We start from the raw sequence: 13,946 nt of genomic DNA on the forward strand, positions 1-13,946 counted from the left end.
GCATGGAGGATTGGGTCCAGAAGGTGGATGCTGCTATTAGAATGTCCCAAATGGTGTGCACCAGAGTATCCGTAAAGCCAGTGGAGATGGTGGTATTGAGTATCCAGATATGTTTAAAAGCTCAACGCGTTTCGCTGGTTAGGATATTCCAGCTTCCTCAGGAGCAAGTCTGACTTGCTCCTGAGGAAGCTGGAATATCCTAACCAGCGAAACGCGTTGAGCTTTTAAACATATCTGGATACTCAATACCACCATCTCCACTGGCTTTACGGATACTCTGGTGCACACCATTTGGGACATTCTAATAGCAGCATCCACCTTCTGGACCCAATCCTCCATGCCAAAGAGGATAATTTGATCCAGCCACACATCAGGTGGACATTACCTGCTCTCAGGATCACTGGTAAATACCTCACATCTGCAAATTATCGGATTTATGCAAAAATAACCGATTAGTGATGGACATCTCCAAGTGATTCCAGTCCCCTTGAGTACTACTAATAGCCAAATGTGGATATATAAGTAATTCAGATATTGTGGCAAAATTTATTGAGTACCGTCTTGTTCACCTTTTATTCATTATTTTATAGGATATACATGTGAAATAAATATGTCTTTTTAATTATAAGCCTTTTGGAAATTATATTGTTTTTTATATTGCATAAGCATGATCAGCCAGCGCTGGTAATTTTCTCTTTCACATTCTGTTTGCACTACCTCTGGGGATTTACCATCCCCCTACCGGCTGCTATTGATAGCGCACCCCCCCCCCTTCCCGTTTTCTTCTTTTATATATTTTTGATGCCGGTGGTTACTTAGGCATTAGCTGATTCAAAGTCTCTTGGTGTTACCGGGGATTTGAATATTTAGGTCGCCAATTTGACTCAGTTTGGAGAAACAGAGGCTCTGTTTGTCCGGTATGCTCCCAACATGCTTGGGGCGACTGCAGTATGCAGTCTGTTACACGCTGAATCTGTGATACGATTTGGCATGTTTGTTCTACGGTTGGATTGCCGTGACCGAAGTCGGTGGAAGCCCATTCTAATGGAAAGATGGGCTCTTCTTGGGCGGATGCCCGAGGAGTCTAGGCGGTTCAACTTTGCCGAGCGGATTATTGGTCGGGATCAAACGCTTTTGCTATGCTCTACGAGTTTGATACCATGATTGTTGGGGACCTTTTGTTTGCTCATTCGGTGCTGCAGAGTCGTCCGCACTCTCCCGCCCGTTTTGGAGCTTTGGTATAAACCCCATGGTCCTTTTGGAGTCCCCAGCATCCTCTAGGACGTATGAGAAAATAGGATTTTAGTACCTACCGGTAAATCCTTTTCTCTTAGTCCGTAGAGGATGCTGGGCGCCCGTCCCAGTGCGTACGGTGTCTGCAGTTAGTGTTTTTGGTTACACCCTGGTGGTGTGTCTTCTCTGTCAGGCGGTTGCTACCGTTTTTCATGCCATGGCATGCAGGGTTTTATTTTTGCTTACGTGGACACACGGTTTGTGTTACATATTCTCTCAGCATGTGGCTGTGTTTTGTTCTACTGAATGCCACGTTCTACGGTGTGTTTGAGGTGTGAGCTGGTAGGACACGCACCGTGTTTATAACAATAAATTCTTTCCTCGATATGTCCATCTCTCCTGGGCACAGTTTTCTAACTGAGGTCTGGAGGAGGGGCATAGATGGAGGAGCCAGTTCACACCCAGTTTAAGTCTTTATAGTGTGCCCAAGCTCCTGCGGAACCGTCTATACCCCACGGTCCTTTTGGAGTCCCCAGCATCCTCTACGGACTAAGAGAAAATGATTTACCGGTAGGTACTAAAATCGTATTTTAAGGTGCATACACACTTGCCGATATAATGAATGACGCCGCTTATTTTCACCCTTCCTGAGCGACGTTGTTCACTTTCTCGGCAAGCGTGTATGCCAGCGACGACGACCGATGCGCAGCCCCGCGGGTCGTTAACGACCCTCGCTGTCGGCCGTGCATGCATGCTCAATCTGGACTGTCGTCCAAGAGCTGCCTGCACGGCCCGGCAGTGGCATGATGTCATTGAGCGATATGGCCGTCATATCGCTCAGTGTTTATGACTGGTCGCCGCCCGCCCGGCCCGGGAGGGGGAAACACTAGACGACGTCGCTCATAGAGCACGTTGTCTAGTGCGTATGCACCTTAACAGTATGTACAATACAACAACAGGGAATAAAGTGATTTTACTTTAAAGGAAGTCTTCATTACAGTGAAAAATTCTTAGAGCAGACTTCAATTATTATATCGCGCCTGTTCTCCCGTCTAAAGTGACGAGAGATAGCAGAGCAATATTAAAAATTTATGTTTTTTTAGAGTGGCTTTTGCACCCATAGAGGTCGGGTTAAGACGGGTAATGCAGGTAAACTTGACCAAACTGCTGGCGCGATTGCAAAAAGTGTTTGGGCGCCCAAAGGGGTCACTTTTCGCGCATTTCAGCTTGCCATCCCTGGGGGATGCAAGCTAATGCAGACGCCGGTAGCCATTGCCACGCAGACGGAGATACAATTTAATGGCGCCATCTGGGCACCATCTCGTGGACACACAAACAAGAACTTTAGATGGATTTAGCAGATTTGAGCAGCTAAACCCAGAGCTTTCAGGAGCTTTAAATGCTAATGAGCATCTGATTGGAGCAACAATTGAATTGCTCCAATAGACGCCCCCAGCAGGTGGCGGCCGGAACATCTGAATTGTCCCAGCTATACCGTGTTATAAGAAGCAGTATTGCTATTCGATCAGCAAATGTTTACAGTGCATTCGGTAAGTATTCACAGTGCTTCACTTTTTCCAAATTATGTTATGTTACAGCCTTATTCTAAAATGAAATAAATTCATTTTTTTCCCTCAAAATTCTACACACAATACCTTATAATGCCAACGTGAATTTTTTTAATTAAGATTTTTGCAAATTTATTAAAAATAAAGAACTAAGAAATCACATGTACATAAGTATTCTCAGCCTTTGCCATGAAGCTCAAAATTGAGCTCAGGTGCATCCTGTTTCCATGGATCATCCTTGAGATGTTCCTACAGCTTCACTGGAGTCCACCTGTGGTAAATTCAGTTGATTGGACATTATTTGGAAAGGCACACACCTGTCTATATAAGGTCCCACACTTGACAGTGCATGTCTGAGCACAAACCAAGTATGAAGTCAAAGGAATTGTCTGTAGACCTCCGAGACAGGATTGTCTTAAGGTACAAATCAGGGGAACCATCTAACTCTAGCCATCAAAAGGCCCACACATAGGGCCTGATTAAGGTCTTGACACAACTTGAAAGCATGTCGCAAAGTACCAATGGGCAGTACTTTGCACATGCGTTGCACCCATACTGAGCATGTGCAGTACTTTTCCTGCGTCATTGGACGGACTACGGATGCAGACATCATTGTGATTGACAGTCTGCAGCCATTTGGTGGGCGGTGATGGCCTCCGTTTCCCAAAATGGAGGCGACATGCCAATGCCAAGATATCAGTCTTCCAACACAGATTTCCTGGCCTCTCTGTAGGAGCTGCGGCGTCAAACTTACATGACCTCATGGGGTCACACAGCTTGCCGATGGTGTCACAGATGATATGATAACAGAGCCCTCGGACGCAGCACTGGATCACAAATGCATACAGAAGAGGTCTAACTACACCAGACGCCTCCTGCTGCATTACCATGTCTCTGCATTGCTGCTGCCTCCAAGTAAGCAACAGAGATGCTCACTCCAACCACATATGAATCAGGCCATTATACTTAAGTTAAAACAATATAATTAATCTAAGAAAGAGACACCTATCTATAAGTACATATCAACAAGCATGAAGGGGAGGGGGGGGGGGGGTATTCAATTCCCATTGATGAGGCTACCACATTGAGTGCCCGGAGCTATTCCACTAACAGCAATAGCCAAAGAATAGTCGTGCAAATGGCACCTCCTGACATAAGAGCCGGGCACATTGCCGATAGCGCATGCAGTAACACTGCGGCTAGCCCCGAGGAACTATTTTGTGTGGATTTCTGCTCACACCTCAGGAAGGTGCGAGCAGAAATCGCTAGTCACTGGCTTACAATGTGACCCACTGAATAGCCCTGGGCACTGTTATGTTGGCATCTGAACGCCGACCCATCTTTACCCCTACATTAATGGTATGCATTAATGAAATGAACCCAAGGAGTCTAAGGTAAAACATGTAAATGCTTACTATAATACCCTTTAGCCACTTGAATTTCACAATGTAATATAGAGGAGTGTTGCACAGTAACGACAACAAGCAGGTATAACATGGAGAACAAAGCAGAACATGACTGAAGAGTTGCTCACCCTTACCTAGTATTACACTTTGCAGCATTTATCTTTATTAATCTAAGTTTGTTTTTACTTTTTTTTACTCCACATGTTGTCTGCAAGAACACACTTAACCTTTTGACAAGGAAAGCCACCCATAATCATATTATATATGGCTGACATATTACACTTATCACTTTGTCATCACAGCTCCCCATAGCGGATCGATTTGAGCCTTCTGACAGATGACAACAGAGACAATAAAGCAATAATGTAGGTTTTAATGGAATTTGTGGTGGTCGGCTTAGAGGCAGGCAATGGATTTGGTTTTCATTCAGAGTTGTCAGGACTGCTGGGCTTCACATAGTGTAATTCAATGACACGGGTTCTGAAAATACATGAATCACCGACTTGTATACACTAAACGGAGTCTTATGGTAGACAGGCAGCAAAGGTGACTTGACTAAGTGATCATAAAACTATCAAATGAGACAAGCTACACTTTGATAAACAGCAAAAGTAGGAACAGAAAGAAAGAGAGGCTGCAGGAAAGGTGTGTTAGGGATCAGGGTTAGCTTTACGAATTACTCAGTGTCTGTATTTTCTATATTGGGATACCGCTGTCAGTATTTTGACAATCCCGATACCAACACATAGGGGTCGATTCAATTCACCGACAGTTGAATAGCGCCGGGAGTTAGCTCCCGGCGCTATTCAATACAACGCAAAGTGACACATTGTCGGGAATTCTTTTCTCACCCCTGGGGGATGAGAGAGGAAATCCAACAAAAGCGCTGCCTCGCAGCCAGCGCGAGGCTGATTCTGTCAGGAATCAGCATCGCGGCGGGGAGTTAAGTCGGAGAATGCCCGTTCTCCCGACAAAACAACCTGTTAAGTCCGGGAGAATAGGCATTCGTCGACTTAACTTGAGCTGAATTGAATAGCGCCGCTAATTCCCGGCGCTATTCAACTGTCAGTGAATTGAATCGACCCCAAATTGCCTATAGCCAGCAATGGAGAGCATCAAACCCTCCTGGACTCTGCTGGATCCTTGCAGAGTTAAACAGGTAGGTTATATGTTGACAGCTGTCAGACATGCCCATTTCCCATTGATCATTCAGGTATGAAGTATACCAATGAGGAGGACACTGCTGCACTTTACTGGACGGGTAGATATGGAGCAGTATCAGCATCAGCTAAGCATGCATCACTGTGGGAAACAGTGATACAAAAATAAAAAATACAACTGGTTATTTATAGTTTGTCCGTTCGTATCTTCGTATAAAGTTATTGAAAATACTTTACACAAATACTTATCCTCATGAAATCCACAGTGCACTCTTATTTTATTCCATTGACGTGCTTTAAAACCGAGGGTTTAACGTAAGCTTGCTTGCAAGGCCTTCCTACCTATAGGCCTGTCTGTTTTTAACCAGTTTTGTTCTATTACTGTTGTTCTAATTGTAAAGCGCAATGGAATATGCTGCGCTATATAAGAAACTGTTAATAAATAAATAACACACAACAACAACGCTCTGAAACAGACGACTATTTCAAAACCAGTTTCCTATTAACCAACTCGTTTTACACAATTCAATTTTGACACTTGGGACACTTCCCACCAAAAGCAAACTCTTGTTAGCTACAAAGGGAATAAACACTGGATGGATACATTAGGTTGGCGTTCAAAAAGTAGACAACTAAAGCTGACTTTTTCACTATGTCAACAGGTTAGGAAATCATTTTCCAGTTTTCGACATCATAAAACATCTGACATCCTGGTGTCAACGTAATGAATGCATACCAGTAAATAACCTTTTTGCATGTTCCACAGAAATCTTTGTCATGCCCGGTAAAGAAAACTTTTCACAATAATAGTGTTAAAAAATTGTTCCGTACTTTTAGATTCGGAATAGTAAAGGTCAGCATTAACACAAAAAGCTGATCAGTAGAAAACACACCCTGCACATAAATAAGGGACAAATTCAGCATTACAATTAATCGAATGTATCCGTAACCCAGACGGCAAGCGCTTTAACCAGTAGTGGTAAAACAGCGAACCTCAGGATATAAACATTTACTTACCGTGCTCCACAAAAACATTGCAATGAGGGCCGCCGTGCTTGGCGGAGTCCTTCTTCCCGACTCCTTTGATAAAGGGTAAGGCAGGCAGACTCGGCCTCCTCTGGTCCCCAAGCACTTTTCCAGGCTGCTGACCCATAGGATGAGCAGAGTTTGCAAAAAGAAAACAAAAACGTAAACAAATGTTTATTTCAGGCCGTCACTGTGTTATCTTGTATTCACAGGATCCAAAACGTTGACTGATCAACAACACGACTTAAACTTAAGTGAGGCAGGGAGTTAAAAAAAATATACACATATATAGATGTAAATGCGGAACAGCTTCTTCTGTCCAGTCTATAGAAAGTCTCTTTGGAAGACGGATGTGGTTTGTGGGTAATGCATAGACTATCCCATATCAGTCCCGGAGACCACAGGGTGTTAGCAAATGTTCATTAGATTAAACCCCCTTGGTGCATAAATCAAGTTAAAAGCGAATGAGGAGCATACAATGTCAGAGGCGGCCTATAGCACTCAGGGCCAGTCATGGCATAGGGGCCACAGGGGCCACTCTGTAAATATCAGACTTCAAGTAGGAGGAGGGGGCTGTCCCTGGTGTCACAGGGGTGTCAAGGGGCCCTGAGGACATGGACTAGCCTCCTAGTAGCGGTGTTATGACATAGGTCTCCCCGCTGTCACCTCCTTGGTCATCCCCGGGGCTGGGGGGGCTCACCGACCCATTGGGGACACCGTTATATTAGGGGGTCCTTGAGGAAAGTGCGCTGCAGCGGGGTCACCTGGGCGAGCTCTCGGGCGGGGACCGCCCGTACCGGTTCCGGGTAACACCGGAGAGGCGGTGACAAGACGCGGCGACCCCCGGAGACTCAGCGGCCGGGAGATACAGCCCTGCCCGCCGCCATATTGGGCCCTGGCCGCCGCCACCGCTGCTGCCCTGGGAGACGCCGTGACGTACGCGACGTCACTTCCGGGTACAGGTTGGCTACGCTGGCCACACATAGGTGTCTGCAGACTCTGAGCATGCGCACTGCACGCAGTGTCTTGAGAAGGGGCTCATGGCTCTCAGTCAGGGGATGGCCAGCTGGAAGGTGACACTGGGAGAATCAGTAGGACTGTCTTCTATCATAATCATGCATTCTTTATACATGCATACACTACAGCAGGCTGATGCACAGGAGACTGTCTTATGCTGGGTACACACTGGCAGATATATTGGCCAATCAGTTGGTTGTCCAATATATATTTTGCTGATCTGCAGGTGTGTACAAGAAATATGTCTGTGAAAGACGTCTTTCACAGATATATTGCATCTGCTGTGCGATACAGCAGATGCGATATATCTGCAGATATATTAGTGCATCTTTCAGTGTGTATGAACAATCTCCATCTGCATATATAGCTGCAAATCGAGTGAACAGCAGATATATATTTAAGATATACTGGTGCATCTTTTTGTGTGTATGAACAACCACCATCTGCAGATATATCTGCAGATCGATTGAACAGCAGATACAGATGTGTCCACATACATCTTTGCTATATCCCGCCATGTATGGCACAGTTTTGCATGCCTTAAGGTGGGTACACACTATTAGATATATCTGCAGATCAATTGATCTGCAGATATATCTATGTACGGATCGGGCAGTGTGCTGTGCATACACACAGCCCGATCCGTCGGGGGACTGACGTCATGAACTGGGCGGGCGGGCGCAGTTCACCTGTCAATCACCGCCGGCCGCCGCAGCATGTGTATGGGCGGTCGGACGACCGCCCCGTACACACACATCGACGGGCCAATATATTGTTAAATATATTGGCTGTCGGCTGTGCTGCGCGGCCGACGCGATACGTCTGTGAACGACGGAGTTCACAGACGTATCGCCCGTACACACTGGCCGACGGTCCCGCGATGTATCGGCCGTTCAAGAGAACGGCCGATACATCGACCAGTGTGTACGGGCCTTTAGACTCAGAGATTTAGCCATGCCTTGTTAATTTTCTTAATTTGCCTCTTTAATATGTTACTTTAACAAAAATGTTAAAATTCATCCACTCGCTACTCGTGATAAACAGCTTAGCCGTGTTTTGCATGTTGTGCCAAATTTGTAAAAAAGAAAAGATGTAAGTGGACACATCTGTATATCTGCCAGTGTGTACCCAGCTTTACTGTTACCTGTATAGGGACATCAGGTAAAAACCTGCAGTATTGCCTGACCAGATTTGCCAGATTTATTAAAGTTTGCAGAAACTCTTTGCTGTATGTTGTAGATAGACCTAAGGAAGACTTGCACAGCTAACATTTTGGACCCTTGTTCTCCGTGTCACCTCATCCATCTGTTTCCCTGCTGCTGCTACGGGACTGAGGTTTTTTTTTCTCCTTCATCTCTGGCTGCGAAGATATGAATACATCTCAGCATAATTGCTTCCTCTTTATCTCAACAAAGGCAAAGCAAGTAGAGAATTTAGCGGCATGCTGCATTAATCTACCCCTTACTCAGGGATGGACAGGGGCTGTAACTCGACCCCAGCATCCTTTGCTGCATGCGTCCAAAAAAATTGGGAATGGCCATGACTCACTGGGTTGTGGCCATCTTTCGGAAGCATGTCTCGGGGATGTGGTCTTGTGGCACACCCCATCTTTCTGCATGCTGGCCGAGCAGAGCGCTGGGAGGCGGAGATGCTCGGCCAGACTTTCTGGCAGGCAGTCCGGCCCATCAAGCCATTGGCTCTTCTGGCATTTGCTAGGTGTGCCAGATGGCCAGCCCCACCATACTCTTGGTGAAGACTGAAACTGCGCATATGCTGTAATAAATATCGATACTATGCTCATGATATTATTTATTTATAATTTATCACTGCATCTTCAGACTGTACTACTGTAATCTCCTCCTATCTGGCATCCCAGACAACCGCCTCTCTCCACTCCAGTCTATCCTCAATGCTGCAGCCCGGCTCTTCTTCCTCCTCAGCAAAACGCACTATGTCCACTTCCCCTCTCCTACAAGCCCTTCACCTTCACTGGCTCCCCTTCCCTTTCAGAATCCAATTCAAGCTTCTCACACTCACTTACAAAGCACTCACCCACTCCTCTCCCATTTACATCTCTGACCTTATCTCCCTTTACTCTCCCACCCGTCCTCTTCGCTCTGCTAATGCACGCCGACTCTCCTGCCTACTAATTATTTCCACCCACTCCTACCTCCATTTTACATGCTGCTCCTTTTCTCTGGTATTCTCTACCTCTCCCCCTCTCTACAAAACAGGCTCTCAAGACCCACTTCTTCACCAAACCCAGCCAAATTTCATCCTAACCCTCTGTTCCATGCTCACTTGTCTACCCCATCTGTATCACCCCTCTCCTTTAGAATGTAAGCTCTCACAAACAGGGTCCTCTTCCCTCATGTGCTTTTCCCTCTCTTACCTAAACAATCTTCGACGGCACCAAATCCCGCGGTTTTCTGCCACCCTAATACTTATTCCAGTGTCATCTGCTGATGTAGCTGTGTTTATTTACCCTGTCATGGTCCTATATTGTCTTTCCGGTTTGGCTTATTTGTTTATGTACACTGTAATTTGACACTGCGGATCCTTTGTGGCGCCATATAAAGGACAATAATATTCATAATATTTGCCAACCCCATATTTAATCAGAATATGGATACAGGACCACAGATTGCCCAACCTAAAGCCCACTACACACTGGGCGATGTTGCAGGGCGATATGAACGTTCTCGTTCATTAATGAACGAGAAATCATTCATATCGCTCAGTGTGTATGCGCCAACGATGAACAATGCACGGCCCTGCGTCGTTCATTGTTGGTTTGCTGTCGTTTTGCAATGTAAGTCAATTTGGACAATATCGAGATCGATCATCGTCCAAATTGCTGCCGTTACCCAGTGTGTAGGATGCATTACTCTGCTCCACTTCATCCAGCGGTCTCTCTCATTTCTGCTTGCCTCCGTCTTTCTCTCATCTCTGTCCCTCTATTTCACTCTTAGGGGCTTATTTAGCAAATTATATTTGCGGCCACGTCCCCAGGGGTTAGTCACAAATATTAGGGAGCACCTGAATGTATAAAGGAGAGATCTTAGCAGGTAGCTCTGATATCTGCTGCGATCCCTCCATTTCCACCGGCAGCCTAGGTTTCTGTGCATAGGTTTCTAGCATAGGTTTCTGTGGGGAATGCGATGCTGCCCGATGTATCAATATTGGGAATGCAAAGCATTCCCAATATTGTTCCCCGCAGCTACCGCAATCTTTTGTTTGCAGTAGCCCATTGTAGCCTATGTGCTACAGATCACAGGAAGAAACTCCGGCTGTGTTCTCCAGGAACCCTCCGTCGGAAAACCTCCGTGCATCGCAGTCACGTGTGGGACCCCCGGCCATCCGCAGAGCGCATCACAGGGACGGGTGCCAGGTGATACATTCACTCGAAGGGATCACATAATGGAATGCGATCCTGGGCGGTAAGATCCTGCCCAGATCGCATTCAATATGTGATCATTGATAAATGGGCCCCTTATTCTCCCTCCCCTCTTTCTTAAAAAAAAAAAAAAAAAAAAGAACATTTTGCAGATTACTTTTGTACAGACCAAAAGTAACATCCCATTCTATTTCTGCACACGTGTAAAAACAGTGGATTGTGTGGATGGAACAATGGGGCTGAGTTGGAAGCAATGCAAAGGACATCAAGTAGTACCCCTTTTACACCGCCAGCATATAACACGTGTTATTGCACATGAACGTGCATAACCCATGCTGCTGGTTGGTGTAAAGGGGCAGAGTTGGAATAATCCGGGTCGAGTGACCAGGTATTCCATCTTGGGTAGTTTGCAGGGTCAAACATGTGTTCAACCCGGCAAACACTGCTGTGTAAACAATAGCCGGGTCGCATTGACCTGGCTTCCCATTTACAGTAAATGTACGGGCGGCGATTGGAGATCATGTAATCTCGAAGCATTGTCCCTGCCGCATCATCAGCGGCGTCACCAACCCGGCAATATGCCCGGTTGGTAAATGCGGTGTGAAAGGGGCCTGATGCGGGTTGCAGCCGGGTAACACCCGTGATAGTCTCCCGGCTGCGACCGCAATATTTGGTATAAAAGAGGTATAACTTTGCACTTTGGTAAAACTATGTTGACTGCAGGTGGGGTAACGATAATAAAATGAGCAGAGAGATTTAGACGTGAGAGGGGCGTGTCTGAACTCCAATCTAATTTGTAGCGTATAAATAAAGCTGTCCAGCATTTGTGGACTACATGCAAACGCAGCAAGTAGTTACCCTGCATGCAAAAAAACAAATGTATGTGCACCCCTTGCATTACAACACGGTTAGTTCCAAATACAAAGTTACTGCATGGTTCACACCAACTACATTACCACATTGGTGGCTTTCTGGCTTCTCAGTGATGCTTATGTAGGAGCAGTGCAATTCCCACAGCAACTCGACATTTACTTTCACTATCTGCAGTCGACCACTCAAAGCTAAACACTGATTTACTGGTACAGGTGTCCACACATTTTCACTGTGTTAGTACATTGGGCCTAATTCAGATCTGATCGTAGATGTGCACAGCCCTTTCTTGGTTCTCATCCTACCTATCTAATCGCTCCTTCAGTGTTCGTTTCTCTGATTCCACCTCTACTTCGCTACCTCTCTCAGTTGGAGTACCGCAAGGCTCAGTCCTAGGTCCTCTGCTTTTCTCTATCTATACCACATCTCTTGGCAAACTAATCAACTCTTTCGGATTTCAGTACCATCTGTATGCGGATGATACTCAAATCTACCTATCCTCCCCTGATTTGTCACCATCTGTATTGGGCCGTGTCACTGAATGCCTTTCTGCCATTTCATCTTGGATGACATCTCGCCACCTCAAACTTAATATTTCCAAAACAGAATTAATTGTATTTCCACCGGCCAATAGTAGTTTCCAACCTGATATCTCTATCACTGTTGAGAACTCTGCAATCACCCCTACCCCACAAGCTCGCTGCCTAGGTGTCATTCTTGACTCTGAACTGTCCTTTGTTACCCACATTCAATCTGTCTCAAGATCATGTTACATACATCTAAGAAACATATCCAAAATACGCCCTTATCTTACACAAGACACAGCAAAAACTCTAATCCATGCTCTCATTATCTCCCGCATTGATTATTGTAATAGTCTCCTGACCGGTCTTCCCAAACATAGGCTCTCACCACTACAATCCATTTGAATGCAGCTGCGAGGCTAATCTTCCTTGCCAGACGTTCATCGTCTGCAGATCCGCTCTGTCAGTCCCTCCATTGGTTACCGGTATTCTACCGTATTAAATATAAAATACTTTTACTCACATACAAGGCTATTAACCAAACTACACCAACATACATCTCTTCACTCATCTCAAAATATCTCCCTACCCGACCTCTCCGCTCTGCACAAGATCTACGTCTCTCATCCACACGCATTACTTGTTCACACTCAAAATTACAGGACTTTATCCGGGCTTCACCCACTCTGTGGAATGCCCTCCCACGCACAGTAAGACTTGCCTCTAGTCTCCAAACCTTTAAATGTTCCCTGAAAACTCACCTCTTCAGACAAGCCTATCAAATTCCTGACCCACCCACATAACCTTCAGTGCTTCCCTATCTAATTACATCCTCTGTAGAGTATTCATAACATCACATATCTTGTCTTTCTTTAGTCTCACACCCTCCTGACACTTGGATAACTTTGTGGGGTATCATCATACAACCCCTTAAGAACCTAGCAATATGGTGGACCATTATGCAATAGGTAGCATCTATCCTTGTGTATCTATGCCTATTTCCCTATAGATTGTAAGCTTGCGAGCAGGGCCTTCCTACCTCTATGTCTGTCTGTTTTTACCCAGTTTTGTTCTATTACTGTTGTTCTAATTGTAAAGCGCAACGGAATATGCTGCGCTATATAAGAAACTGTTAATAATAATAATAATAATAATAATAAGTTTCACAGACATGCGAGGGGGGGGGATGCCCAGCACAGGGCTAGTCCGCCCCGCATGTCTGGCTCTGCCCCCCCCCCCCCCCCCGCACAGGTACAAAAGCATCGCACGGCGGCGATGCTTTTGTACATAACAAGTAGCTCCCTGCCAGCGCAGCTCTTGCGCACTGGCAGGCCACTACTCGTCGCGTCCCAGGTCGCAGCGGCTGCATGCGAAGACAAACAACCGCCGCGGCCTTCCCTCCCCCCCCCCCCCCCCCCGCCCAACGGTCCGGACACACCTCAGTTGTCCGGACAGCGCCCTGCCAACAACGTTCTAACGTCGTTGGCACGTCCCGCCCCCGCCTCTGCCTGTCAATCAGGCAGAAGCGATCGCACCACTTGAGATGCTGATAGCATCTCACTGGGCTCCCAGTGTGCGCATGCGCAGTGCGGCCGCTGCACGTGCGCACTCCACAAAGTAATTCAGACTACAATCGCTGCCGCGATGCAGTCTGAATTGCCTCCATTGTCCCTAGTGTGCACATTTTTACATTACAAGCAGCTAAAATACCTCTTATATGGAAACAGCCTGAGTTTCAGTAACTG

General features: G+C 46.1%; 1 protein-coding gene across 3 annotated transcripts in view; it reads right to left on the reverse strand.

Moving 5' to 3' along the window:
- Positions 1–7,343, reverse strand: part of ABL1 (ABL proto-oncogene 1, non-receptor tyrosine kinase) — a 311,197-nt gene extending 303,854 nt beyond the window's left edge. For 2 of the 3 annotated variants that reach the window (XM_063936710.1, XM_063936709.1), the window contains exon 1: positions 6,385–7,343. In XM_063936710.1, the coding sequence (XP_063792780.1) occupies positions 6,385–6,520 (136 nt within the window). In that variant the 5' untranslated portion in view covers positions 6,521–7,343. The remainder of the gene's footprint in view (positions 1–6,384) is intronic. The other variant, XM_063936706.1, reaches the window with a different exon arrangement.
- Between the last annotated feature and the right edge of the window lie 6,603 nt (positions 7,344–13,946).

This window comes from Pseudophryne corroboree, chromosome 8 (genome assembly GCF_028390025.1).
Source record: "Pseudophryne corroboree isolate aPseCor3 chromosome 8, aPseCor3.hap2, whole genome shotgun sequence".
Classification (NCBI taxonomy): Eukaryota; Metazoa; Chordata; class Amphibia; order Anura; family Myobatrachidae; genus Pseudophryne; species Pseudophryne corroboree.